The following is a 27293-nucleotide window of genomic DNA, read 5'->3' as shown; positions in this document are numbered from 1 at the left end:
ATTGCTGAATCCTGGGCTGCACCATTCTGTGTTCAAGGGAAGATGTAATCTGATCCCTCTGCTGCTGAGGGAGGAATCTCTCCAGTCCAGGCTTTGACAGGGCAGAGTCTCCTCCAATAATCTTCTCGGTTCTCGCTCATTATTCCCTCGAGTTCTCCTCAGTCAAGCTGCATGTATGTATGTGTGTCCCGAGAAGCGGTTTGATACTGAGCTGCATTTGCCTCTACTGTGGAGTTTTGTTGCCGGTTCTGCTCCCTAATCTTCCTTTTCTGACGTGCCTGAGCATGTCCACATTAGAATCTGTGACATACCTACCTGAAAAAGGTTTATATTGTCAGAGACTGCCAAGCAGCCGGACACACGGGGGCACAGAATCACTGAAGGGGAAAAATCCAGAAAATATGGGTTTCTACGGCACACTAAAAATGATTTTTTACAAAGTAAGTAAGCTGTTTTCTTCCTGTGTTGTATGATTTTGTGTGTGTGTGTGTATGCCTGCCTGAGAAGGAAAATCTGTATCATCAGAGATGGCTGCAGTATCCTCTAATTTTGGTGGGTGGCTGGATGTCTGGTATTCTGTTTTATATCATGAATGTAAGCAAATAATGGAAAGACAACGTGAGCTGAAAAAAGCTTTACATTTAAAATAAAATGAGTATTTTAATCTGAGAATTTTTCCTCTAAAAATATATTCGTACTTTAGAAACGTGGCTCTGTTAAATGCTGACCTGGAAATACTCTACCCTTAGCTAGCTTTCAGTGAACCTTTTTGCCTTTAATTTTTCTATGCCTTATATCTAGGGTGGGTTTTTTTTTTCCTTTGGTTGCTTCTCTTACTAGAATATTAGGGATTTATGTTTAAAGAGATTTTACTGACTTTCTGCATCCCTTCAAAATTGCAGAATTAATTTTTGGTTCTAAAGTCAGTATTTTTAGTAAACAATATAATAAAAAAGACGTACATAGTCATACAGAAAGTGCTTTATTTTATCAAATATTCTAAATTTGAAAATCGTTTCTCAGTGGTTCCCTTGAAATGAATTTCGGGCATTTTTATTCACTGAAGGATTTCTAAGATGGAAATAAAGTTTGCCTTTAGTGGCAAATGGCATTTGCACCAATGTATTTACAAGATATCCCGGAAGTTCTGAAAGCCAGTATTCCTAACTTAATTACAATGAATATCAAAATTTATCAACATAATTTTGAAAATGAGGATCCATAGAAGTTATAAAAAATAGATTTTTAAGGTAATCTGTGCTGACCTTCCTGATGAATAAATTTTTGTGTATGTGTGTATGTCTATAATTTATATACGTGTAAACACGTGGCTACCCTATGTATTGAAGCATTTATTTTTGCTTTTTATTAAAATTATTTGGAGAAAGAAAATAATGGGTTTTGAGAGGAGTCACTTTAGAGCAATGTTAGAAGTACAGAAACTTCTGAAGGGCTGAAATAAGACCAGTTCCATTTCTTTCAGTCGGTATTTTTGTGAACTGAGGTATAAATTGTGGATGAGCTTGTCATACCCTCATGTCTTGCCTCTAACATTGTAAAATAATCCCTGTGTTCTAGAAGACTTTCTTCATGATGATAAAAACACAGTTTTTATTATCTAGAATATGATTCAAAAAGATTTTTAGAGTCTTATTGGTTCTTTTTAGTATTTACAGTGTAGCATGCTGTGTTATGATGTTCCCATGTGAAGCAGTAGGTAAGAAAATAAGGCTACTGCAAAGCAGGGGTTTTCACCTTATTATAAAATTGAGGATAACTTTCTATCACTCTGGGGATCCCCCGCTTCCCGTCATTTTCAGTAGTATAGTAATTAATTAGCAAGCACAAATCTTAGGATTACTAAAATATAAGTTGTTCAATCTCATCAGATCCTATTTTATATAGTTTTATAACATATCTATAGTAAGATGACCTCCATTAACCAACAGGAAAATATAAAAAGTAGATATTTCAATATTGATGACAAAATGTAATTCTGAATATATTTACAGTATTACATATCTATGTAGCATAATGAAATACTTTAAAACTACAAATGTTGGATATATCTTACAAAGATGCATAACTCATTCTTTTAAAATCTTTCTGTTTTTCTTGTTGGTTTTCAAGTTAGATTGTTTTGTCCTGAGTATCTATAATACATAGTCAGTAGAGCTGTGTATTCTGTGTGAATATCAACGGATGGTTTTTCCTACCTTTCCTGTATGATCTCTAGATTTCCCTCTTACTATGGATTTACTTTCTGTACTGTCCTCATTGCCCACAGTCATTTTTTATGCCTTATCATAATTACTTTTCAAGAGCATTCTATTTACATTATTCTCTTTCCCCTTCTGTAATAATGTGTTTTAAATCACTGACTGTTACTTCCATTCTAATTTCGAAATTAAATATGTCTTTTAAAGGAAAATGAAAATCACTAAGAACAGCATGTTGAATATGGTTCTTTTCTGTGTGGGTTAACTTGACATATTCCCGTGTATTGGTCCTTAAACCAGAAAATATGAAAGGTATATTACTCTCAAGGAATATGTACGATGGGTTTCAATTTTTAAATCACCGTACCCTATTCTGCACAAATATTAGGAGGAGAAATTCACTTCTCCAGTCTTGTAAAGAGTAAAACAAAGTAGAAATAATAGAAGAAACATTTATTTTCTATGTGAATTAGCTATGCCTAATTAATTTTGCAGACATATGAAAATTTAAGGGCTTTTTCTTTTCAGTATTACTGATGCTAACATTAAGATTTAATAATTGGACAGGTGATTTTTTTTTTTAACATATCTCATTTGTTTTACCTTATAGATGAAAAGAAAGTTGGACCATGGTTCTGAGGTCCGCTCTTTTTCTTTGGGAAAGAAACCATGCAAAGTCTCAGAATATACAAGGTAATATTAAGTATAATTTGATTCTCTCCCTATTCTCATGTTTCTTTAAAGAGTTGATGATTCTGAAAAGCTTTCATTCACTTTATTCTCATAGAGTTATAATGTCACTAGTACTGTTGACTATTTAGCACATTTTCTCATCACTGAAAATTGGGAAACATACATTTTAAATAAGGAGAAGAATGACTACCACTGTGGGTATACATTTTGTTACTAATACATTGAAGTAAGACACACGCAGCAGTTCTCTTATCCACAAAAGTTTTAAATTATAATTTTGAAGAAATTCTTAAAAAGTAAGTCCTGATATATGGATATGAGCAAATGTATCTTGTTTCTATAGCAACAGCTGTTCAAGGGTAGATAGTTATATATGGGTAACTGAAGATACATTTAGTAGCAGTGAAGTTGACCTCACAATTACTAACTAAATCTTACTTCATGAGATTACTATGTTAGAAACCGCCCTTTATTTGCTTCGTAAGCCTTATGTTTTTAACACATACATTTCTACACCAGTAGAATAGTTTCCATAACAACTAAATACAATTGTAGTCTTGTTTCCTGCACCATTCCATCATTTTTGGATTTTGCATCAGTATAAAACTTTTCCCTCTCTCACACTAATTAGGCTAACTTAAGCACAGTATCTATTACTCAGCCAATTAAAAATGGCTTTGGATGTCATTTGGAATGTGGTGTTTTAAAATTTAAATGACAAAAGCATCTTAAGGGCTTTTTATGAGTCTTGTTGGCTCATATTTGTCACTTCAAATGATTGAAAATTAGATATAGAAACCATAAGAACTTCATGATGGTGACATTTCTTTTTTTTCCCCTCAAAATTTTTATTTAGAGTTATTCTTTAAAATGCAATAAAATTAACATTACTCAGACTTGTGATTGAACATTGTTACAGATTGCATCTCTTTTCTTCCAGGGAACAGTTTATACTTTTATTTCATTCAGTTCTGGAAAATATTCCTTTCAGATGCCTTTTGTTGAAATTTAGAAATCATGATAATTAGAACAGTTTTATATACCAAAAATGCAAAAATGATACAGAAGAGAACAATAAGGCTATTTCTTGCTTATTCAGAAAATGCTTTTTGTTGTGATTTTCCCATGTTAACTGTCCCCCTCTCTTACTTATGCTTTGCCTTCTGACAATGTCACTGTGTTTTGGCACTTTCACCAGAGGGTGCGGAGTGATAGGTGAAACTGTTCACTTCATTTTTGCTTTTTTCTATTGGTCTTGGTAAACTGTTTCTTGGATGAGAATGCTGAGTTTAAATGTTTAAAGTAAGCTATTTTTTTAGTGTATAGATTTCAGTTAACCATATAATTTTGGTCTTCTATTAATAAGACCAATACCGGGGCAAAAGTATTAAATGGTTCAGTTGTTTTTAAGGCCATTTATAAATGAATGCTGAATTTTTACCATAGAACATGTTTTAGTAAAGTTTTTCTTCCGTTGCTCACTTTTTTCTATTAAGAAAGTACCTGCAAAGGAGAAAGTTTAACAGTCTTACTAAAGAAAACCAGACAGCATATTGATTGCCATGTCTTTTTAGAGACTTGGTCAGTGTATATTTGATGTTCTTTAATTTTGTTGAAAGATTTTCTAATAATGAGACTATGATTTTTCATTATTTTTATTAGAAAATTTAAGTTATAATCACATTCTATTTCATTTCAGAGGAGAAAATAGAGCTCACCTTTAAAATTTGATAGAAGAAAAAATAGATTTAATTGTTTTATGTAAGAGACCATCTTCGATGAATAAGGTTAAAAGATTTAAAAGTGGTAGATATGAAGATTTTTCTGTATTTTTCTGGTGACAGATGCATTTTTAAGCAAAATAATGAGCTATGCTAGATAGAAAAGAATTGGGGTTACTTCATTAGTAATTTTTCAGACCTTAGTAGTTAACTATCAGGATACAATTTATATGTTCTTTGGATTTTAAACACTGTACTGTCTTAGCTCAATAAACTGAAGATTACTTTGCAAATGTAATTTTGTTAATTGAATCTTCCTGCTCCTTTTTTCCACACGTCTCTAAAATAGAGTATTTACTTATTTTATTAGTTGGCAGAATTAATTGAATTTCAGATTTGTGGTGTGTGTGTGTGTGTTTACTGTCTCAGAATTTAAATTATTGGATAAAAGTATTTTGATGATCTCATTTCACTTAATTTTGCTTATAATATAATATGTGCTCACTACCTACCTGTTTGAGTAAATACATTTCTAATCAAGGCTCACTCTTATACTACCTGCTGCTGCTACTGCTAAGTCACTTCAGTCGTGTCCAACTCTGTGTGACCCCATAGACGGCAGCCCACCAGGTACCCCCGTCCCTGGGATTCTCCAGGCAAGAACACTGGAGTGGGTTGCCATTTCCTTCTCCTTATACTATCTAGACTAAGCTTAATAATAACAATAGAAAATTAGAGAAGCATAGACAAATACAAAATAATTTAGAAGGCATCAGGGGCAAACTTAAGGAATAATGTGACCAGTGAAATGTCTAAAGCCTTTGAACGTACTACTACTTAACCATATTTTAAAGCATTAATAAGTCTTACACACCTTTTTATGAAAGACATTTAAACTTTTGTTTAATAATGTTCTAAAGACCAGTCATAAGACAAGTGGAACCTGAATCTTCTAAGAAAGTATTTTAACATTATTTGTATGTTATCAACAACTTGAAGTTTTGCCGTAGAGATTCTACCATTTGGTTGCAATTAGCTGTGCTGGGATAAAAACAGCTGGTTATGTAGGAGGGAGGAAACTTACCTAAGAATAGCAGAATAGGTTTTGTGTATCCTTGCTTTCTGGGAATAAGCAAGTAAAAATAATAATTTGATGTTTGAAATATACTGTATCATCTCATTCTTATTTGAGCCCATAATTCTTAATAAACATCTGTCTTTGCTTCCACCCTTGTATTTTTGTAGTACCACTGGGCTTGTACCATGTTCAGCAACACCAACAACTTTTGGAGACCTGAGAGCAGCCAATGGTCAAGGGCAACAACGACGCCGAATTACATCTGTGCAACCACCTACAGGCCTCCAGGAATGGCTGAAAATGTTTCAGGTGACATGTCTAAACACAGTGCTTGAAATGCTTCACTTAGTTGCTGTGACAGTAAGGGATTATTCAGCCATGAAAAGGAACATGCTGCACCATGGATGACCCTCAAAACCATACGCGAGGTGAAGGAAGTCAGACACAAAAGGCCACACGATGTGTGATTATATGAAGTATCTAGAACAGACAGATCCATGGGAGACAGAAGGTAGATTAGTGAGTGATCGCTAGGTGATGTTTGGAGGGTAGACTGCCAGTAGGCACTGGGCTTCTTGCAGGGATGATGGAAGTGATCTGGAATTGGACAGTGGTGATGGTTACACAGCAAGATGGATGTGTGGGGAGCTATTGAAGTGTACATTTAAATAGTGAATTTTATGTTTGTGAAGTATATCTCAATTAAAATATGCTATTAAATACAAAGGAACTCACTTTAAATTTTAACTGTGTTAATCAAGAGGGTTCAATCCTTATTTTGTGTCAAGTGTCCATTTGCACTGTTCATTGCTTTTTAGATAATAAGGTATTTCATTTCTCTTTTATGTTTGGATTTCTGGTGTTAGTGAATGTACTTGTTTTCTAAACTGCATGGTTTGGAAGTTAAGCATTTAGGAGTATTAGTCACTGGTAGTAACTTTACCCATCACCATTACCCTCATAGCCTCCAAGAGTTGATGCAGCTTTTTTCCATAGATGCCATGCTTGTATATAGCTTATTGTGCTCAGAATTCTGATTACTATATTTTACTAGCATATAAAGTTTGGGGAAGTTTACCAGGAAGATTGGTTACAACCAAACCTTGAATCTTAGGAATTTTTTAACTCATGATAGTGATATTAAGTTAATTTATCTCTTCTTCTAGTGAGATAATGCATAGAAATCAAGTATTTAGCCAAGTAGTTGGCATGGATTAAACATTCTTTGTAAATGGTAAATAATATAAAGTATGTAAGTGAAGGCATCCCTGATTATAGTCAGCATACTAGTGTAAATGAATGGATTTCCTTACGTCTGACTGTTCGACTGATGGCGTTTTCTGAATCCTAGGGGAATAATGGTTGAAAAAGAAGATACTTTATGGATTTTATTTATTTCTGATTTTTAAGTGCCCATTTATTTATATAAATCCCAGTATTTTAAATACTTGAGCAAATACTAAATGTCCCCGTTTTTTTCTTCTGTAGCTGGAATACGTACTTGAAGCAATGTTTCTTTAAAATGGATTTTTAAAATTGTTTTCTACTCTTCAGGTAATTTCAGAGAAACTAGAATAACCTTTTTTTATTCCAGTTGACAACTGAAAGGTTAGAACAGCACTTCTCAACAGGGGGCAAATTTTCCTGTGCTTGAAACATTTTTAGCCGTTGCAGCCGAGGTTGGGGTGCAGGACACGGCTGGCATCTGATGGGTGGGGTCAGTGTGAAGGACAGCCACCCTCAACACAGACTAATCTAGCCCAGAATAGCAGCTACTGAACTTGAGAATCTATGGCTTCGAGGCATGAAAGCTGCACTTCACTGTTAAGACATTATGAACCACTACAATTACAAAGCTTTTTGTTTCGTTTTCATAGTCATTCGTTATTAAACTTACCTTTCATAAGAATTATTCTCTCCCCTCATCCAAGTTCTTTTACTTAGGTTCATGATTTATTTTATTTTATTTTAATCTTTTCCTAAACATGCCCTCAGAATTCTAAATTTTTTTGTCTCATTCTTTTAAAAAGAGGTGTATCCCCCCCACCATTAGAGGTGAAAAAGAACTCAGACACTTATAACGCCTTAAAGAAATGCTTTAACGGTTGTAGCATCTCTGATTGAGCCCAGGAGACAGAACATGAGTGTGCATTGTCGTGCTTACACTCACATACAGTGTGAGCAGCACAGCACTCGAGAACATGAAGTGTTCATGTGATTTTATAGGAAAGTCCCAACACGATGGGAGATTACACTATCAGTAACAGTTTCATCATCAGTGTAGACGCCCTCCAGAATACTTATTTTATATGCAAACCTTATCAGAAGGGAGTCTAGACTGTAACTTATTTTGTATGTAGTATGGGCCTTTTTTCCCCCCAGTGTTTCAGAGTTCCAGAATATTCTTTGCTAGCTATTTAGTTTTTACCAATTTTAAGAGAACATCTATATAGTAGGGAGCTTTTCTGCTCTATTTTGCACTGAGGGTGTTTTAGGGAATCCTTTGTTCAGTGTTTGCTTATTTAGCTCATTCATGCTTTTCTTAATGAAATGTCCTCATGTTACCATGAGGTCATCAGATCTGAGATACCATAGATTATTAGATGCATCCCAACTTCAGAAATGTTAATTGTAAATTTAAAAAAAAAAGCTTGTTTAGAATGAATGATATTTAGTAAACTAACATATAGAATTATCCCTGAAGGCTTAATACTATATTTTTTTCACATAACTATTCTGTAGTAAAAAAATTTACTAGCAACAGAAGGTCAGCTAGATAGATAGATCAAGACCTTAATCCTTTGAGTACGTTGTCTGCCTGACACACACCCATGGCCTCATTGTGGTGCCTCATGCCCTTTATTTTCAGGGCTGGTGCCAGAGTAACTAGGAATGAATCACTTGCCTAAAGGCTTGCAAAGCTTTAATGCTTAACTTGGAGAGAGATAATTTCATAGTAAAGTGGGGGAGTCGTGAGTTGACCTATGTAGTATAGTTGAGGGATAATTAAACTGGCTTGATTTCTACAGATGTGCTGTGGGGCATTTAATGAGGCCTTTTCCGTGGCATAACAAGCAAAATGGGAGAAATTGTCCCCTTACTGTTCTGCTATTGCTCCTAAGACAGTGATACAGCATTGTTTTGGTCCAGCTCCATCTATTCTGACAAAGTACTCTGTACTCAATTTATACATTGAATAAGAACAAATGATACACCATTATAGATAAAAGGAAATTGAAACAGAATGCCACTCTAAAATAGAAGTGCCAATTAGAAACAAAACTAAAAAAGTCCAAAAATTTTGTACTGTTTGAATTTTCAGTTGCCATTGATTCTTTTTTTTGGGCAACACCAGGTTGATGCTTTCAGATTGTTAATTTGGGAGCAGAGGATTGGTCATTTTTTGTTTTGTTTATGTCATTTGAGTGTTAATATATAGTTTTTCAGTTGCAGATGTTAGACTAGGTAAAGGTATATTAACATTCTCTGAAATTGATATTCAGAAGTATTCTGATATAATGAGAAGCACTTTGACTTAGAAGGAGAAGCTTTTAGTACCAATTCTGGCTTTGCCTCTTAATAACTGGGTAATTTCATTGATATTATGTAACCACTCTTGCCATTGTTCTTATCCTCCGTGAAACAGATACAACACTAAAAAGTTGTCAAAGGAGAGAAAACGTGTAAATGTGCTTAAAGCTATACTTGAAAATAAGAGAAGTATCCTTTGTGAGCCTCAGTTTTCTCAGGCCTAAGAAGAGGCTGTTAACACGAGCTTCACACCCATGTCATCAGATTAACAGTATCAGCATTATTTTAGTCAAAGCATATTTGTATTGTATTAAAGCTATATGTACTTTGAAAATACCTGTTACACTCCTTAATATGTTTTCAATAATAAAACAGAAAATACTTCTGTGTTTTGAAATTAAAAGTGGAGTAAAAACTACTCTTTTGGAGGACTTAGGTTTTATGGTAACACTTAGAAATTGTACATGTTTTCTAACTTACTTGGATCTCTTTTATTTGCTAATCAACAAAATATTAAAACAGAATAGTGCCAGAAGTAAATGAATTCAGAACTGCTTTGCTGTTGTATTTGAAACTGTCCGATCAAGAAGCCCTGTTAGGTGAGAAAGAGTGGAAGAAGGTCATGTATGTAGCCAGAGAGGACTAAGGGAAAATGTTTCTGTCTAACATCTTGAAGACTTCTATGTAAAAGTAGAATCAGACTGATTATTGGTTTCTTCAGCAAACAAAACCTGGATCATATTCTTTGAGTTGGATTTTGATATAAATTTGAACTTAACAATTAGAACTGACCCAGAGAAGAATGGAGATACTAAGTATTCTAGTCCTGAAACTGTTCAAACAGACTAGATAGCCATCTTCTGGAGGTACTAGAGAAGTGAGTTCTTCATCACGTGAAATTCAGGCACTGGACTGCCTAAAAGCATAGAATATGTATATCTTAATGAGATACTGCCAAGGATCATCCCCACTGATAACCACTGCTCGCTTGTGAATCACCCGCATCACTACTGGAGACGTTGGTTATTTAAAACATAACATGCCCTCAGCCCCACCTTGACCACTTCTTGGATGGTGCATTGGAGGACTCCCTGATTCTTGCACCACTCAGCCAGCACCTGGGAACCACTGGTCTGGCCAAGCCCTTCATTATACATAAGGTGCGGTCTCTGAGACGCAGACTAATTAAGGGGCTTCCCTGAATCTAAGCCCCTGATTACAGTTCAGGGCTCCTTCTACTCTTCTCTACTACTTTCATGTACTCTCTAATTACCTGAAATCAAATAATACTTTCATGGGGAATTTTCAAGTCTGCATTTTTATTTCGTACACAAATTAAATTGTGTTTATCTTGATCCTTTCTGAATTTGGAATGTTTTTCCTATCCCTTTCAATATGTTTCCACTAATTTTGCCATGTGAGACCAAAGGAAAATGCTTTTTTCTCTATAAGAACAGCTACTTTTCAGAGCAGAAATAAATTAATTATCAGAACTAAGGCCTACAGAAGTAAATTCAGTTCAGTTCAGTCGCTCAGTCATGTCCAACTCTTTGCAACTACCCTGCAGCACACCAGGCCTCCCTGTCCATCACCAACTCCTGGAGTCCACCCAAACTCATGTCCATCGAGTCAGTGATGCCATCCAACCATCTCATCCTCTGTCGTCCCCTTCTCCTCCTGCCTTCAATTTTTCCCAGCATCAGGGTCTTTTCAAATGAGTCAGCTCTTCGCATCAGGTGGTCAAAGTATTGGAGTTTCAGCTTCAGCATCAGTCCTTTCAATGAATATTCAGGACTGATTTCCTTTAGGATTGATGCATTGGATCTCCTTGCAGGCCAAGGGACTCTCAAGAGTCTTCTCCAACACCACAGTTCAAAAGCATCAATTCTTTGGCGCTCAGCTTTCTTTATAGTCCAGCTCTCACATCCACATGACCACTGGAAGAACCATAGCTTTGACTAGAAGGACCTTTGTCAGCAAAGTAACAGCTCTACTTTTTAATATGCTGTCTAGGTTGGTCATAACTTTTCTTCCAAGTAACAAGCGTCTTTAATTTCATGGTTGCAGTCACCATCTGCAGTGATTTTGGAACCCCAAAAATAAAGTCTGTCACTGTTTCCCATCTATTTGCCATGAAGTGATGGGACCAGATGCCATGATCTCAGTTTTCTGAATGTTGAGTTTTAAGCCAATTTTTTCACGCTCCTCTTTCACTTTCATCAAGAGGCTCTTTAGTTCTTCTTTGCTTTCTGCCATAAGTGTGATATCATCTGCATATCTGAGGTATTTCTCCTCATAGTCTTGATTCCAGCTTGTGCTTCATCCAGCCCAGCGTTTCTCATGATTTATTCTGCATATAAGTTAAATAAGCAGGGTGACAATATACAGCCTTGACGTATTCCTTTCCCAATTTGGAACCAGTTTGTTGTTCCATGTCCAGTTCTAATTGTTGCTTCTTGACCTGCATAAAGTTTTCTCAGGAGGCAGGTCAAGTGGTCTGATATTCCCGTCTTTTGAAGAATTTCCACAGTTTGTTCTGGTCCACACAGTCAAAGGCTTTGGCGTAGTCAATAAAGCAGAAATAGATGTTTTTCTGGAACTCTCTTGCTTTTTCAATGATCCAACGGATGTTGGCAATTTGACCTCTGGTTCCTCTGCCTCTTCTAAATCCACCTTGAACATCTGGAAGTTCATGGTTCACATACTGTAGAATCCTGGCTTAGAGAATTTTGAGCATTGCTTTGCTAGCATGTGAGATGAGTGCAATTGTGCGGTAGTTTGAATATCCGTTGGCATGGTTCTTCTTTGGGATTGGAATGAAAACTGACCTTTTCCAGTCCTGTGGCCACTGCTGAGTGTTTCAAATTTGCTAGCATATTGAGTGCAGCACTTTAAGAGCATCATCTTTTAGGATTTGAAATAGCTCAATTGGAATTCCATCACCTCCACTAGCTTTTGTTTGCAGTTCCGGGATATCTGGCTCTAGGTGAGTGATCACACCATTGTGATTATCTGGGTCATGAAGATCTTTTCTGTGTAGTTCTTCTGTGTATTCTTGCCACCTCTTCTTCATATCTTCTGCTTCTGTTAGGTCCATACCATTTCTGTCCCTTATTGTGCCCATCTTGCATGAAATGTTCCCATGGCATCTGTAATTTTCTTGAAGAGATCTCTAGTATTTCCCATTCTGTTGTTTTCCTCTATTTCTTTGCATTGATCACTGAAGAAGGCTTTCTTATCTCTCCTTGCTATTCTTTGGAACTCTGCATTCAAATGGGTATATCTTTACTTTTCTCCTTTACCTTTTGCTTCTCTTCTTTTCACAGCTATTTGTAAGGCCTCCTCAGACAACCATTTTGCCTTTTTGCATATCTTTTCCTTGGGGATGGTCTTGATTCCTGCCTCCTATACAATGTCACGAACCTCCATCCAGAGTTCTTCAGGCACTGTGTCTATCAGATCTAATTCCTTGAATCTATTTGTCACTTCCACTGTATAATCATAAGGGATTTGATTTAGGTCATACCTGAATGATCTAGTGGTTTTCCCTACTTTCTTCAATTTAAGTCTGAATTTGACAATAAGGAGTTCATGATGTGAGCCACAGTCAGCTCCTGGTCTTGTTTTTGCTGACTGTATAGAGCTCTCCATTTTTGGCTGCAAAGAATATAATCAATCTGATTTCTGTGTTGACCATCTGGTGATGTCAGTGTGTAGAATCTTCTTTTGTGTTGTTGGAAGAGGGTGTTTGCTATGACCAGTGAGTTCTCTTGGCAAAGCTCTAGCAGAGGTACATTATAACCTAATTCAATTCAGTCAGTTCAGTTGCTGGGTCATGTCCAACTCTTTGCAACCCCATGGACCGCAGCACGCCAGGCCTCCCTGTCCATCACCAGCTCCTGGAGTTTACTCAAACTTATGTCCATTGAGTCGGTGATGCCATCCAACCATCTCATCCTCTGTCATCCCCTTCTCCTCCTGCCTTCAATCTTTCCCAGCTTCAGCGTCTTTTCAAATGAGTCAGCTCTTCGCATCAGGTGGCCAAAATATTGGAGTTTCAGCTTCAATATCAGTCCTTCATCCAATGAACACTCAGGACTGATCTCCTTTAGGATGGACTGGTTGGATCTCCTTGCTATCCAAGGGACTCTCAAGTCTTCTCCAATACCAGTTTGAAAGCATCAGTTCTTTGGCATTCAGCTTTCTTTATTGTCCATCTCTCATATCCATACATGACTACTGGAAAAACCATAGCCTTGACTAGATGGACCTTTGTTGGCAAAATAATGTCTCTGCTTTTTAATATGCAGTCTAGATTGGTCATAACTTTCCTTCCAAGGAATCAGATCAGATCAGATCAGTCGCTCAGTCGTATCTGACTCTGAGACCCCATGAATCGCAGCACGCCAGGCCTCCCTGTCCATCACCAACTCCCAGAGTTCACCCAGACTCACATCCATCGAGTCAGTGATGCCATCCAGCCATCTCATCCTCTGTTGTCCCCTTCTCCTCTTGCCCCCAATCCCTCCCAGCATCAGAGTCTTTTCCAATGAGTCAACTCTTCGCATGAGGTGGCCAAAGTACTGGAGTTTCAGCTTTATCATCATTCCTTCCAAAGAAATCCCAGGGCTGATCTCCTTCAGTATGGACTGGTTGGATCTCCTTGCAGTCCAAGGGACTCTCAAGAGTCTTCTCCAACACAATAAGCATCTTTTAATTTAATGGCTGCAGTCACCATTCGCAATGATTTTGGAGCCCCCAAAAAATATAGTCAGCCACTGTTTCCACTATTTCCCCATCTATTTGCCATCAAGTGATGTGACTGGATGCCTAATTAGTGGCAATATTTTCTCCAAAATTACAGTTTCCTGATCCCAATATCGTGTTTTTTTCTCTAGACCTCATTAGAGATCCATATGGGTTGTTGTTATTTTTTTAATATATTCATTAACTGCAAAGTTCTAATCCTTCCCTTGCTAGTAAACCACATATGTGTCAAAATTGGGAACCAATCTTGGAAGCAGACTAAACAAGCAAGTCCCAGTGATACAATCCGGTATACAGAATAGAAGCTTTCTGTGGAAAGAGTTTTGAGATAGCATTGGTGCAGTGTTTCCTGACTCTTTGGGGATTCATTCATTTATTCAACAAATATTTACAGAATAACTGTCAGATGCTAGGCCCTAATTTGAATCTGGGATACAATAATGAACAAAATAAATAAAAACCCTTTTCTGAAAAACTTTAGTCAGGAAAGGGAGGGGGTTTCGAAATGGTTTGCAATTTTTGGAAATTGCACAGAGAAGGTGTTATAGAAGGAAAACATGTGGGTGCTTAGGGAAAGAATAGTCTAGGAATCAGCAAGTGAAAAGGCTCTGAAGCAGGGCATGCTGGGTCTATTTGAGGCACAGAAAGAGGATCTCTGGCTAAGGCAGAGCACACGTGGGAAGGAAAGAGAAAATTAGAGCCTCGTGGACCACCCTAAGGACTTTGGTTTTTACTGTGAGTGAAGTGGGAGGGCTTCGAGCCGGAGAGGGAGTTGGCTCTCAGCACTGTCACTCCAGCTGTTCTGTGGAGAAGGGAACTAGGCGGGCAGAGCGGGATAACCCAGGCACCGCTGGAGCAATAGTCAGGTTCCGGGTGCATTGTGCATTTTATGGCCGTAGAATAAACTGATGGATCACAGCTGTCTGACGGTGAGAGTGAGGGAGTTGAGGATGACTCCAGAGTTTTGGGCCAAACTAATTTAATAACAACATTTTACTGAAATGGGGAGGATTGTGGTCTTGCATATTTGAAGAGCAAGATCATGGATATAGTTTCTGTTACATACCCAAGAATATATGTTGAATAAGCAGTTTTATATACAGGTCTAGAATTCAGGAAAGAAACCCAGGCTAGAGAGAGGAAATCTGGGGCCTGTGTAGTCCAGACCTTTGTTGGAACTGTCTAAGAGATGTGACTTAAGTAATTGGAAGGTTGAATATGTATGGTCCTTGAAAACAGTCTCATTTATTTATAGTTTATAGGTTATGTTACTAATTCTTTGTTAGTAGTATCCGTTTCAGTAAAATGTCATAAAGTAACATCTGCTGAATGTATATGTAATTCAAATTGAAATATAATTTAAATTTTGTATAATTTATCAAATATTTTAAAACAAAAAAATATTGTTTTAAGTCTTAGAAGCATTTTGCTATATGGGCATTATTTTCACCATGGCCTTTGCTTTAAATATATATTTAAGATCGTGGCACAGTTTCTAACATTTACCTAAGATCTGAATTAGTTATTTATCTTCTAATCTAGCTTTTTTCATTGTATACTGCAGCCCCTAAAATCCTTGAAAAGATATATATATATATATATATATATTTTTTTTTTTTTTTTTTTTCCCTGTTAGAGGCTTCCCTGGTGGCTCAGTGGTAAAGAACTTTGCAGGAGATGAGTGTTCAATCCCTGAGTCGGGAAGATCCCCTCGAGAAGGAAATGGCAACCCTCTTCAGTATTCTTGCCTGGAAAATTACATGGACAGAAGAGCCTGGCGGGCTGCAGTCCATGGGGGTGCAGAGAGTTGGACACGACGGAGCGTGCACATGCGCACACAGCACTTCTATATTGTGTGTTCATACCGCTCTTCTGTTCCTTTTTTACAAACAGTAAATAATACATTAACTGAAGAAAAGAAAAATATTAAACATGCATAGTATATTAACAAGTCAGCAGTTATCTATTACCCAAAAAAGGCATGTTTTTATACTAGTGTCCATGAATCCTAATCATGTAGATAGACAAGAACAGCATATTATAAGAACCGACCTCTTCCCATGAGGAATGTAAATCAATAACTCAGAGTTTGTAGTACTGTTACTAAGTCACGGATGAGTGGCAATTGATCAGCATAAGTTTTGTCAAAAAGGTAAATTTTGAGCCAGGATTTGAAGCTGTGTGAGGAAAACAGAGTGAAATAAACTTCAAATTAACTACTTTTAACTGGTCAAATGGAAGAAAGAAAGTAAAAGTCACTCAGTCGTGTCCGACTCTTTGGAATTCTCCAGGCCAGGATACTGGAGTGGGTAGCCTTTCCCTTCTCCAGGGGATTTTCCCAACCCTGGGATCGAACCCAGGTCTCCCGCCTTACAGGGGGATTCATTCCCAGCTGAACCACCAGGGAAGCCTTTAATTGGTCATGTATGTGCATATACACATATATGGATATTTTTTAACCAAAAAGGATACACAGTGAGTACTCAGGAGAATGTTCTGGGTGTGTGTGTCAAGGTAAAAGGAAAAAATACAGCTTATTAGAGCCTCTGCTTCCTCATATTTGAAGGTAAAAATGGAGATACTCCCCAGAGTTTTTATGATTAAGTGAGATAATGTTTGTGACATTATGTAGTAGTACTATGGAAGCACTACTGAAGTGTTTGCTAGTTATTAGTTAAGTCTACACTTTAAGATGGAAGACAGAGGATTCATTGCAGATTCTGAAGGGGTAAATATTTTAAAAAATACTTTAAAAAGGTGTTCAGTGACCTCAGAATATCTCAGTTTTCAACTGCTGTCTATTTCATATATGACAAAATCCAGGTTCCTAGTTTGAGCAAAAAATGGAATGTCAAAATCCAGATTTTTCTAGCTCCAAACCTCACATATTGTTCTCTCTTCTCCCATTTCCAAAATGGATATAATAATTCATAAAGGTACTATATCAACTTGCTCAAGAATGTTTTTTCATTTAAGTGTTTCAGAGTTACTTAAATGTTTTCTTTGACTTTTGTGCGTGAGAGCCCTGACATTTTAAATGATTCACATGTCTGTCTGGGTTTTCCTTTTAAGAATCATGGCATTTCTGGGCAGGTGTTCCTCACTGAGGGGAAAGAAAAATTAAAGCAACCCCCTTAGTATAGGTTAATGGAGCTCATATTTTTGAGGTATAATTGTTTTTGTTTTTCCATAATATATACTTTATTTCTTATTCTTTTTCATTTTAACCTTTCTTCATATTCTGATTTTACTGTTAAGTTAGCTGCCATTTACTGTTATTTGCTGTTTTTTATTTGAAATTATTTTCACATAGCAAATCAAAGCCCTTTTAATTTGTGGAAAATATGTGTCAGATGGGCATTCTAGCCAGTTATTAATTTTTCTCTAGTCGATGCTATTAGTCTGCTCTCAGATGAGTGCCTTACTAAAACCATGAAGTTTTATGGTGCCCACTGGAAAGGAAGGGAAGAAAGGAAAATCATCTCTCAAAATTCTCTCTTTACTCAATAGCCCAAACCAATGTTTCTGAATAAAATTTTGATTTCTCAACCAGTATCTTGGTGGTAGATTAACATATCACAGTTATAATAATATGCAAAAGTATTTTTCTGTCAGGCTCAAAGCTTTTACAAAATAAAGATAGCTAGTAAATTTGAAGAGGCTCAGTGATTATCACTTCAGTGTCTTTTAAGTAACCACTTTTTATATTTTGTGTAGATGTTGATTTTCCTTTATGAGTTTATAATTTGAGACATTTATTAAAATAATAAGAATTACCTGTGGTGGATTCATTTCGATGTTTGGCAAAACTAATACAATATTGTAAAGTTTAAAAATAAAATAATAATAATAAGAATTTCTAATTCTTCTTTGATAGAGCTGGAGTGGACCAGAGAAATTGCTTGCTTTAGATGAACTTATTGATAGTTGTGAACCAACCCAGGTAAAACACATGATGCAAGTGATAGAACCCCAGTTTCAACGAGACTTCATTTCCTTGCTCCCTAAAGAGGTAAGGATTATCAGTTATCTTCTTCATTGGTGCTATTCGAAAATATAAATCAACAGCTACCCTCTTTAGACGTTGTGTTAATTACAGTATTCAGTATTGTCAGTTTAACACTTAATTAGTGTTAAAGGGGGCTGTAAATGATAAGCTGCCATAGTTTAGCATAATTTTCAGATTAAAGTATACTTACGGAGTAAGTATCTTCTCTCCACCACTGGAAGAAGTCATACATGAGACCAAGCTATTGAGTTTCATTAATTTGATTGTTCCTTTACCAAGATTTTTTTCCCAGCTGATTTGAAGTCCTACCTTTAATTGTCTTGGTGTATTCATTACATTAGCAGATTTTTTTTTTTAAATTCTTATTTTATTAAAACAGCAGTATTTTTTCTTATTCTGTTGTTTGTTTATCCTAATTCTCTTTAAGAGTAATAGTTTCATAATTCTTTTGGATTGTACTTCTCTGTGAGTTGCATTATGTGATTATTTTGAAGTATATAAAATTTCACATGTGTATCTTCTGTTACTCATCTCACTTTTCACCCCATCACACACACACATGCAAAATCACAGATTTCCCATACCAACTACATTTCTTAGAGCATTTCTTTTAGAATTACTTATACCTATTTGTTTTAATATCTTTGTATAATATAAAGCATCTTTGTTTCTGTATCATAGACTATGATCATATGTGTATTCCTGACTACATAAATAAGGCATCGTTTAGATGTAGTTCTTTCATTGAGGTTGTAGGCATCATAGTTCATTTTTGTCAGCAAACAGAAATAACATTAATCAATGCTACCAAGATTTATATTTTCACAAAATTTTTATATAGATCAGCTGGAGAAGGCAATGGCACCCCACTCCAGTACTCTTGCCTGGAAAATCCCATGGACTGAGGAGCCTGGTGGGCTGCCGTCTATGGGGTCGCGCAGAGTCTGACACGACTGAAGCGACTTAGCAGCAGCAGCAGCAATTATAGATCAGCCAAGAAGACAATATAAAATACCATTTATGTTCATATAAATAAAAATGCAAACAGTCCTGAAACTTCAAATTTGAAGAGAAAGGAAGTTGATTTCTTTTTCAGATAACCATTCTACATATCTTAAGGGTATTAAAGATACTCCTGATGATAATTTCACATTGGATATTTATAAAATTGGTTTCATCATAGTTAATGGATGAAATTAAGTATAACTCCAGGAAAAATCAAAGTGGAAAACATCATTTTCCTGAAATGTTGCTACTTTGGAGTGATTTTTTTAAATGACATTGTTCCAGAAAAAAATTTTGTATTCTTGTTGGCTCATTCTAAAACTGAACCCTTTGGACAGATTTGGCTTATGAAAGTGACATAAGCTCTCTTTACTTCCAGAAGGGTGCTAATAATAGGAAACTCTTTTATATGTATTTGACTGAAAGTGAATTTATTCACCTTTGATATATTTGTCATAGTTTTCCTTGATAATCCTCCATATTTTAGAAGGTAGTATTTTTGTTAATATAGACTTCTCTCTGAGTCTAGTTTGTCCTCTTATCTCTAAAGATTGTGAGCTTTTTGTTTTATTTGGATTTCTATAGTAGCTTTGTAACACACACAAAAAATATGATTTATAAAAATTGCTAAGAATCTAAAAAGTATAATTTATTGATAACCATGGCAATAAAGATTTTCTTGGATTAAGTGTTCCTTTGAGAGATTGCCTGAGGGCAAAGAAGTGTTGCTAGACAGGAGAATGAGTGAGCCTGGCTTAGCATGACACCTGTCTCCCCCCGCCCCCCGCCCTCTTTAATTTATTTCTTATTGAGGTGTGGTTGAATTACATTGTGATAATTACTGTTATACAGAAAACCGACTCAGTTAAACATACATACACATTATTTTTCATATTATTTTCCATTATGGCTTATCACAGGATGTTGAGTATAATTTTAACTGCTAAAAAAAAAAAACACTTTCTATTTTTAAAAATGCTTTATTTTATATATAAAGAAATAATGGTATAGATCTAAAGTCATCAAGGAGACTAACATCTTATTGGAGACTAAGTACTATTATTATTTAATAATAATAATGTCAGGAAGTGAACTTATAATAATTTTTTATAATTCCTTTCAACAGATCTCAAAGTCCTTTACCGACACTTACTTACTACTCTCAAAAACCTTGACAAAATATCTCACTAGTCTCACATGGGAGACTTGTGATAAAGACCATTATCCTTAGTTTATAAGTAAATGCCAAAAAGAGCATAATGGCAACAGTTGATGATCTACAACAAAACCTAAATTCTTAATATAGAATCGGCCAACATTTTGTTTGTTCCTTTTTTTTTTTCATTAATTTAATTCACTGAAATATAGCAATTCTGAGAAAGTATTATCCACTTTTTAAATATAACATGGTGGTCTTTTATATAAGTTATAGCAAAAAACAAAAATTAGCAACTCTAATTGAAATGACAAGTTTGGGCAAGGAAAATAAAATTACCTGAAATAAATCTTCAGTTTAAGAGCTTCTCTTGCGTGGAAGTAGTCCTGAGGAAGAATTACTGTTCCAGAGTTTACCTTTAATACAAATGAATAGAAAATTGCATTCGCTAGACCATTTGATATGACTCCCAGAAGCCTGTAACCCCTCCTCTTCAGTGTTGTAGAGAAGTAGTTTGGGACACTGCCCACTATCTGTTCCCATAAGGAACCCAAAACCTTGTGTTCTTTGAGGAACTGGTATAACTAATTATTGCTTTGTTTTTGCTTGGCAGCCTAATTAAAAAACCATGTAGAATATTGTTGCCAATATATTTTGTGTTCTTCTTCTGTAGTTTAAACCTTTTCTGATTTATATTTTCCTGATTCTGATTTTCTTATTAATATTTTTCTATTTGGCTATGTGTGTTTTCTATAACATCAGGATGTTTTGGTGGAATAGACAAGCATTTAATAAGTTGAAGTTCATTGTTGAATTGGGGCCTTTGCTGTTTTAAAAGGAATGGGTGCCAGTTACCTATGGAGTTAGCACTTCAACTTTCTTTAGCACTTGAGTGTTTCTTTACATTTCTTTTTAATGCATTCAGACACTGGACTAGATGATATCTTAATCACCAGTAATAAAGGAAATTTTGTCTGTTAATTTGCAGATAAACTTTTGAAATCTGAGCCACTCTGGATTTGTTTCTTAGCATTTAAGATCCATTGAATGTTTCTGTAAAATGCCTGTTTTCAGCTTCAGCTGGATTACTAAAGTATAGACTGTTTCATTTGACTATTCTAAATATCTTGAGCATTAAGCATTTCTTTTCCACAGATATAACTTTGTACCTGATAATTTCTGTGTTAAATGTCAATTTCACATAGAAGACTAATAGTATGATATTAGACTGACACTAAGAAACTTGCCTAGGCTTTGATTGATTATAATTTCAAAATTAAGTGGTTTATGGAGTATCCATTAAAAATATGTTGTCAAATTATATATGTGTGTATTTGTATATGTGTGTATATATATATATATTGGAGAAGGCGATGGCACTCCACTCCAGTACTCTTGCCTGGAAAATCCCATGGGCGGAGGAGCCTGGTGGGCTGCAGTCCATGGGGTCGCTAAGAGTCGGACACGACTAAGCGACTTCACTTTCACTTTTCACTTTCATGCATTGGAGAAGGAAATAGCAACCCAATCCAGTGTTCTTGCCTGGAGAATCCCAGGGACGGGGGAGCCTGGTGGGCTGCCGTCTATGGGGTCGCACAGAGTCGGACACAATTGAAGCGACTTAGCAGCAGTAGCAGCAGCAGTATATATATATGAACATGCACATATATATAGATTGTTGAATATAGTTATGCCTTTTTATTTTAAATGAACTTCCATATATAATACTGAATGGTCTTTTTCGATAGGCCAAAAATAATTATTCCACAAAAATTTTTTCACTGTCATTTGTCATTTGGAGTATTAAATTGAATACTGACTGGTTGAAATACTTTCTATAAAGAATGTACTCAATAAATATGTGATTAACGATGAACTCTATATATAAAAAGTCATTGGGAAAGCATAATTTATTTTATGTAATTCCTCTTTAACATCAAAAAATTATTCAGAATATGTTATTACTCTCTATATGAGCCTAGGCCCTTTAAATGATAATTTATCTTAATCTATAAGTTAGTTTACATGAAAAGCCAGCTTTTTTGTTCTGTTTAGTTCATTCTGTCCTAATATTGTAATTTGAATTTTTATGTGATTTGTGAGGCTGATTGAAGGAGCATAGTCAGAAGCTGTCATTCCCCTTTTCCTGCTCTTTTATTTATTCGACTTGACTTTACACACTGGAAATAAATTGATGGTTTGCAAGTATTGTAAACAAAATTTTTAAATCAATGATATGTCAAAGACCTAGCTCAAATACACAACCCTATTTGGCCCATCAAGAAAGTCCCCATAAGCAATATAAAGGAATTAGAACCCAACCACTTTTATAAGCCTTTGTCATTTACAAGTAAAGGGTGTAAATGTTTGAAAAGTTCATCATTCTGATATAAACACTTTGATATGATAAAGAACTATGAATTATGTCTTTTCAAAGGATTCTGAAATCATGCCACACAAAGTATATAGGAATCTCATTTTAAGTGAAATTATATTTTAGTAAGGACAGAAAAAGTTAACATTTAAAGAACTAATAAAGTAAAAATATATATAAATAGATTTGATAAAATTCCTGAGTCGGGGCTCACAGAGCAAAGGGAGGAGAAAAGGCAGAGGGGTTTAATAAGTATTCCTTGAAGAGGTGAGGAGTTACTAGGGTCAAGTTCATAAAAATCAATAGGATATTTTAAAATCTGGTGTGTGTTTGTTAAAATTGAATATTAGGAGGTACTGCCTTTCCATAGTACTAGTAACTAGAATGTAAAATTACATTACGTTTATCTATAGGCACTTTGCCCTACAGAGAGTGTTTCCTAATTAAAAAGAGGCGCCGGGTACGCTGTGCTTTTTCTTTCCGTAGCTGGCACTTTACGTGCTCTCATTCCTGGAACCCAAAGACCTGCTGCAGGCGGCTCAGACGTGCCGCTACTGGAGAATTTTGGCTGAAGACAACCTTCTCTGGAGAGAAAAATGCAAAGAAGAGGGTAAGGTTCAAAATCACAGAGAGAAAATGTTTGTGGTTCGAAAAAGCAGAGTGATTCTGAAAACAAAACACAACAAAAAAATAATAAGTTTTTTGTGCTTGTAGAATAAAGTGGTGAATCAATTTTAAAAAAGAACTTTGGCAGCCTATCAAGGAATCAAGACTGCATCTTCATTTACATTCACCTACATATATAAAACCCACAGGTTATTCCACATGTTCAGATGAGCCAAATCTTGGCACTAACCCCTTTAATGAGCACTGTAACTAACAGTGAAATATATCAGATTTGCTTCCCGGTCTCCAATAGAATAATAAACAGTGAGAAAGTCAAGATGAAGACAATATAAACATAACCCCCAAATTAAATTAGCAATTAAATACTCAAATTGTAGTCTATTCATTTCTTCCACAAATATCTATTAAACACCTCTTAAGTGGTAGATCACTCCCATAATCTTCCCACCATGGGGCTTGTGTTCTGAGACTTGTTAAAAAAAAAAATCCCCTCTCTTACTAATGGTGTAGGTATCATCCATATTAATTCAAGAAAGCATGTTTTTTCCAGCAGGCATCTAGAAAAATATTATTTTTGAAAAAAACTATGCTAAAATATTATTTGCCTTTGGCAAGCAAACTTTTTAAGAAAGAATCATAGAGGGTAAGACAGATGCGCTGTCGGTTCTCTTCCACTTCACGGAGATCATAGTGGAGTGGGCAACACCGATGGTTAGTAAAGCTGGGAGGTGAAGATCCAGAGTCCTTGGTTTCTCATCCTGCCTCTGCCCTGTCTGTGGCTTGGACTTCCCAGGAAACCCTTCCTTCTCAAGTCATCATAAAGTAGGATTAATTATGGTTGCTTTACTTTCTCTCATAGAATCACTGTTTTAATGACCTTTTTAAAAATTGTGATAATTTACACGCAAAATAGAATTTATCACTTCCACCATTTTTAAGTGTGCGTTGCAATGGCGTTAAGTCCACTGACATTGCGCTTTGTCCTGCAGCCGTCAGCTGCAGCTCCATGCCCATTTAACAGTAGCTCCTTATTCCTCCTCCCCACGGCCCTGGAAACCACCATTGTTTGTTTTCTGTCTCTATAAATTTGACTGCCCTAGGGACCTCATGTAAATATAATCATACAATAGTTGTCTTTTTGTGACTGTCTTATTTCACTTAGCATAATGTCTTAAAGATTTATCCAGATGTGTCAGAATTTCCTCCTTTCTTCAGGCTAAACATTCCATTGTATGTATATACCGCTTCTTCCCTCCATTTATACATCAGTGGACACTGGGTTGCTTCCACCTCTTGGCTGTTATAAAGAACGATGGTGTGAACGTGGGTAGACAAATAACCGTTCAAGTCCCTACTTCCAGTTCTTTTGGGTTTTGTATCCAGGGTGGAATTGCTGGGTCATGTGGTAATTTTATGTTTATTTTGAGGAATCGCTATACTGTTTTTCATAGCAGCTATATCATTTTACATTCCCACAAGCATTGCCCAAGGGTTCCAATTTATGCACATCCTCACCAACATTTTATAGAATTATTCTAAGAGAGAAATTAAATAGTTAATATACAACATGCCATATAGAATGCAAAATTTACATGATTGTTTTGTCATAACAGTGTTCGTGTTCTGCATTTCGGTGGTTTTGAGCATAGGAGAAAATGAGATACATTATAAAATGTGTAATTTGTATTATTGGTAAAGGCAATTATACTCTTTAAATGTTCCAAATTTTAGGTATTGATGAACCATTGCACATCAAGAGAAGAAAAGTAATAAAACCAGGTTTCATACATAGTCCTTGGAAAAGTGCATACATCAGACAGCACAGAATTGATACGAACTGGAGGCGAGGAGAACTCAAGTCTCCTAAGGTAACTGAACGCAGTGCCGTCTGTAACAGAAACCGTTAATCGTGCTGTTGGTACACAGTGTGCTCTTTCCCTGGCAAGCCGTGTAATTTGACAGCCCATCTTCTGTACAAGGAAAACAATATATTTTTTAAAATAACAGAAAATGTAACTGACAGTGTTCCTCTTTACTAATTTTTCTCTAGTCTGACAACTAATTGTACTTGGTACTTGAATAAAATTGACGATTAATTGTACTTGAATAAAAGATGAGTTGATTTACCTGTTCTATCTATTGCATGTAAATGAAAATTTCTGAATATCCTGTTGAATTTTGTGTCATACTTATACCTAAGAATTTGTTCCCTCTCTGACCAAGCATGATTTTTTGAGGAATGCTTGAAGCAACTTAGCAGCGGCAGCAGCATGTTTGGGGGGCTTGTTTGGTAGCTTTTGTGTGTTTTAATTTTATAAATTTTAGCCTAATTCTGATTTTCTGCCTTATAACATTTCAAGTATATAAAGAATGGCAAAAATGCTTGAAATTCTTGGCTGTACTTTTTAACTGGAATAAAAGCAATTTGGGGAGACATTTTGTATTAATACATACACACTATGACAGACTTTTTAAGTTGAAAAGGTTGGTGAGTATTGTCTTTCTGCTTAGTAGGTATTTTTATTTCTGTGTGTCAAAATTGCACAGTTGAAGTGCATATTCTTTTGGTTTGAAAAGATAAAATAGATGGTATAAAAGACATTTGCATTCAAACCATCTTCATGAGGTTTTGACTGATTTTAGTAGTTGATGTCTCATGTATAGGTAGTAGAAAATGGAAACAAAATGTTTAACACTTGATTCATCTGCCTGGAAGGATACTTCGCATTTTGTATAAATTTTTATTCTAGAAGTAGCCTGTGCATTCCTGTTGCTATTCAGGGCCTCGTTTGTCCTTCCCCGGTGTTTCCCGTGTTTCTGATGCACATCTGTGTTGTAGGTGCTGAAGGGACATGATGATCACGTGATCACGTGCCTGCAGTTTTGTGGTAACCGAGTCGTTAGTGGCTCTGATGACAACACTTTGAAAGTCTGGTCAGCAGTCACGGGCAAGGTAAGCTTCCTTCTTTCTGCGCATCATAAAGTCGCTCTGGTACATATTCTTTGCAGTGATCAACCAGTGAGATGAAAACAAAGATTCGTTTTTGACTCTAGCTTAGTTTGATAGCAGGAGGGATTGGGGGCAGGAGGAGAAGGGGATGACAGAGGATGAGATGGCTGGATGGCATCACCGACTCGATGGACGTGAGTCTGAGTGAACTCCGGGAGTTGGTGATGGACAGGGAGGCCTGGCGTGCTGCAATTCGTGGGGTTGCAAAGAGTCGGACACGACTGAGCGACTGAACTGAACTGAACTGATCAGAGCTTCTAATTTAGCTTTTTCCTTGGCATAAAAATGATATTTCTCCAAGTAGGGATGTCGTTAGTTTCTTCTTCATTTAAATAGTTGTTCTATGTTTGTAACTTAGGTTAAGATTTTACAGATGTGGTGGTGTGGGATTTTTTTTTTTTTTTGGCCTAATTTTTCCCACTTTTATTAACCATCTAAGTTATATCTCCTTCCTTTTTAATCTTTTCCTAAAATATGATTGAGGGGTATTTTTCCTTTGAAACTTTGTTGATAACCTAACTATAGTTTAAAAGTTAAATAAATCATGTTAATTTTGATTTATCTCAAACCCTAAGTTAGAAGTTAAAGCGGGCTGTTTAGTTAAATAAGAGCTTGAAGAAAACAAAGCAGTCCAGGCTCACTGCATATAATGTTACTCTTTAAAGATTCTCTTCTGAACACTTATTTTTATCTGTCCAGTGGAAAATATTTTCGTGAATTAAGTAATTGACCACCTAAAAAATAATAAAAGAAAAGTGTTGGCAGGGGGAAAACCTGTGTTTTAAAATGTTGATTCTTGGGCAAAAATCTAAATATTCAAAGTCAGATGTTACAATTTTTTAAAACAGTTTCATATTTCCGTAGTGTAATATTAGTCTTGGATTTATTTCAGAGTTTTCATGTCTGTCTTTACTTGTCTAGAAGTACCTTGCCTGGCTCCTAACTACTGCCTTGGGGCAGATTCAGATGAAATGTGGTATGTAGCCACACCCAGCCCTGTTGGCATTCTTTCATTGAATCCATTCCCATGGAAGAAACCAAGTTGCAATTTTAATATTATTATCAAAGAGGCCAGGCCAGAGCTGTCAGGCTTGAGTCAGAAA

General features: G+C 35.9%; 1 protein-coding gene across 9 annotated transcripts in view; it reads left to right on the top strand.

The window, feature by feature from the left end:
- FBXW7 (F-box and WD repeat domain containing 7) overlaps positions 1 to 27293 on the top strand; it is a 230164-nt gene that overhangs the window by 195413 nt on the left and 7458 nt on the right. For 8 of the 9 annotated variants that reach the window (XM_044930530.2, XM_044930529.2, XM_025268177.3 and 5 more), the window contains 6 exons: positions 2830 to 2912; positions 5879 to 6020; positions 17887 to 18021; positions 23040 to 23163; positions 24912 to 25048; positions 26020 to 26133. In XM_044930530.2, the coding sequence (XP_044786465.1) occupies positions 2830 to 2912; positions 5879 to 6020; positions 17887 to 18021; positions 23040 to 23163; positions 24912 to 25048; positions 26020 to 26133 (735 nt within the window). Of the gene's footprint in view, positions 1 to 23; positions 441 to 2829; positions 2913 to 5878; positions 6021 to 17886; positions 18022 to 23039; positions 23164 to 24911; positions 25049 to 26019; positions 26134 to 27293 lie in introns of those variants that run through there. The other variant, XM_006057571.4, reaches the window with a different exon arrangement.

This window comes from Bubalus bubalis, chromosome 17 (genome assembly GCF_019923935.1).
Source record: "Bubalus bubalis isolate 160015118507 breed Murrah chromosome 17, NDDB_SH_1, whole genome shotgun sequence".
In the NCBI taxonomy this organism is placed as follows: Eukaryota; Metazoa; Chordata; class Mammalia; order Artiodactyla; family Bovidae; genus Bubalus; species Bubalus bubalis.
The sequence above is the reverse complement of the archived record's forward strand: the minus strand, read 5'-3'. Positions and strand labels throughout refer to the sequence as shown.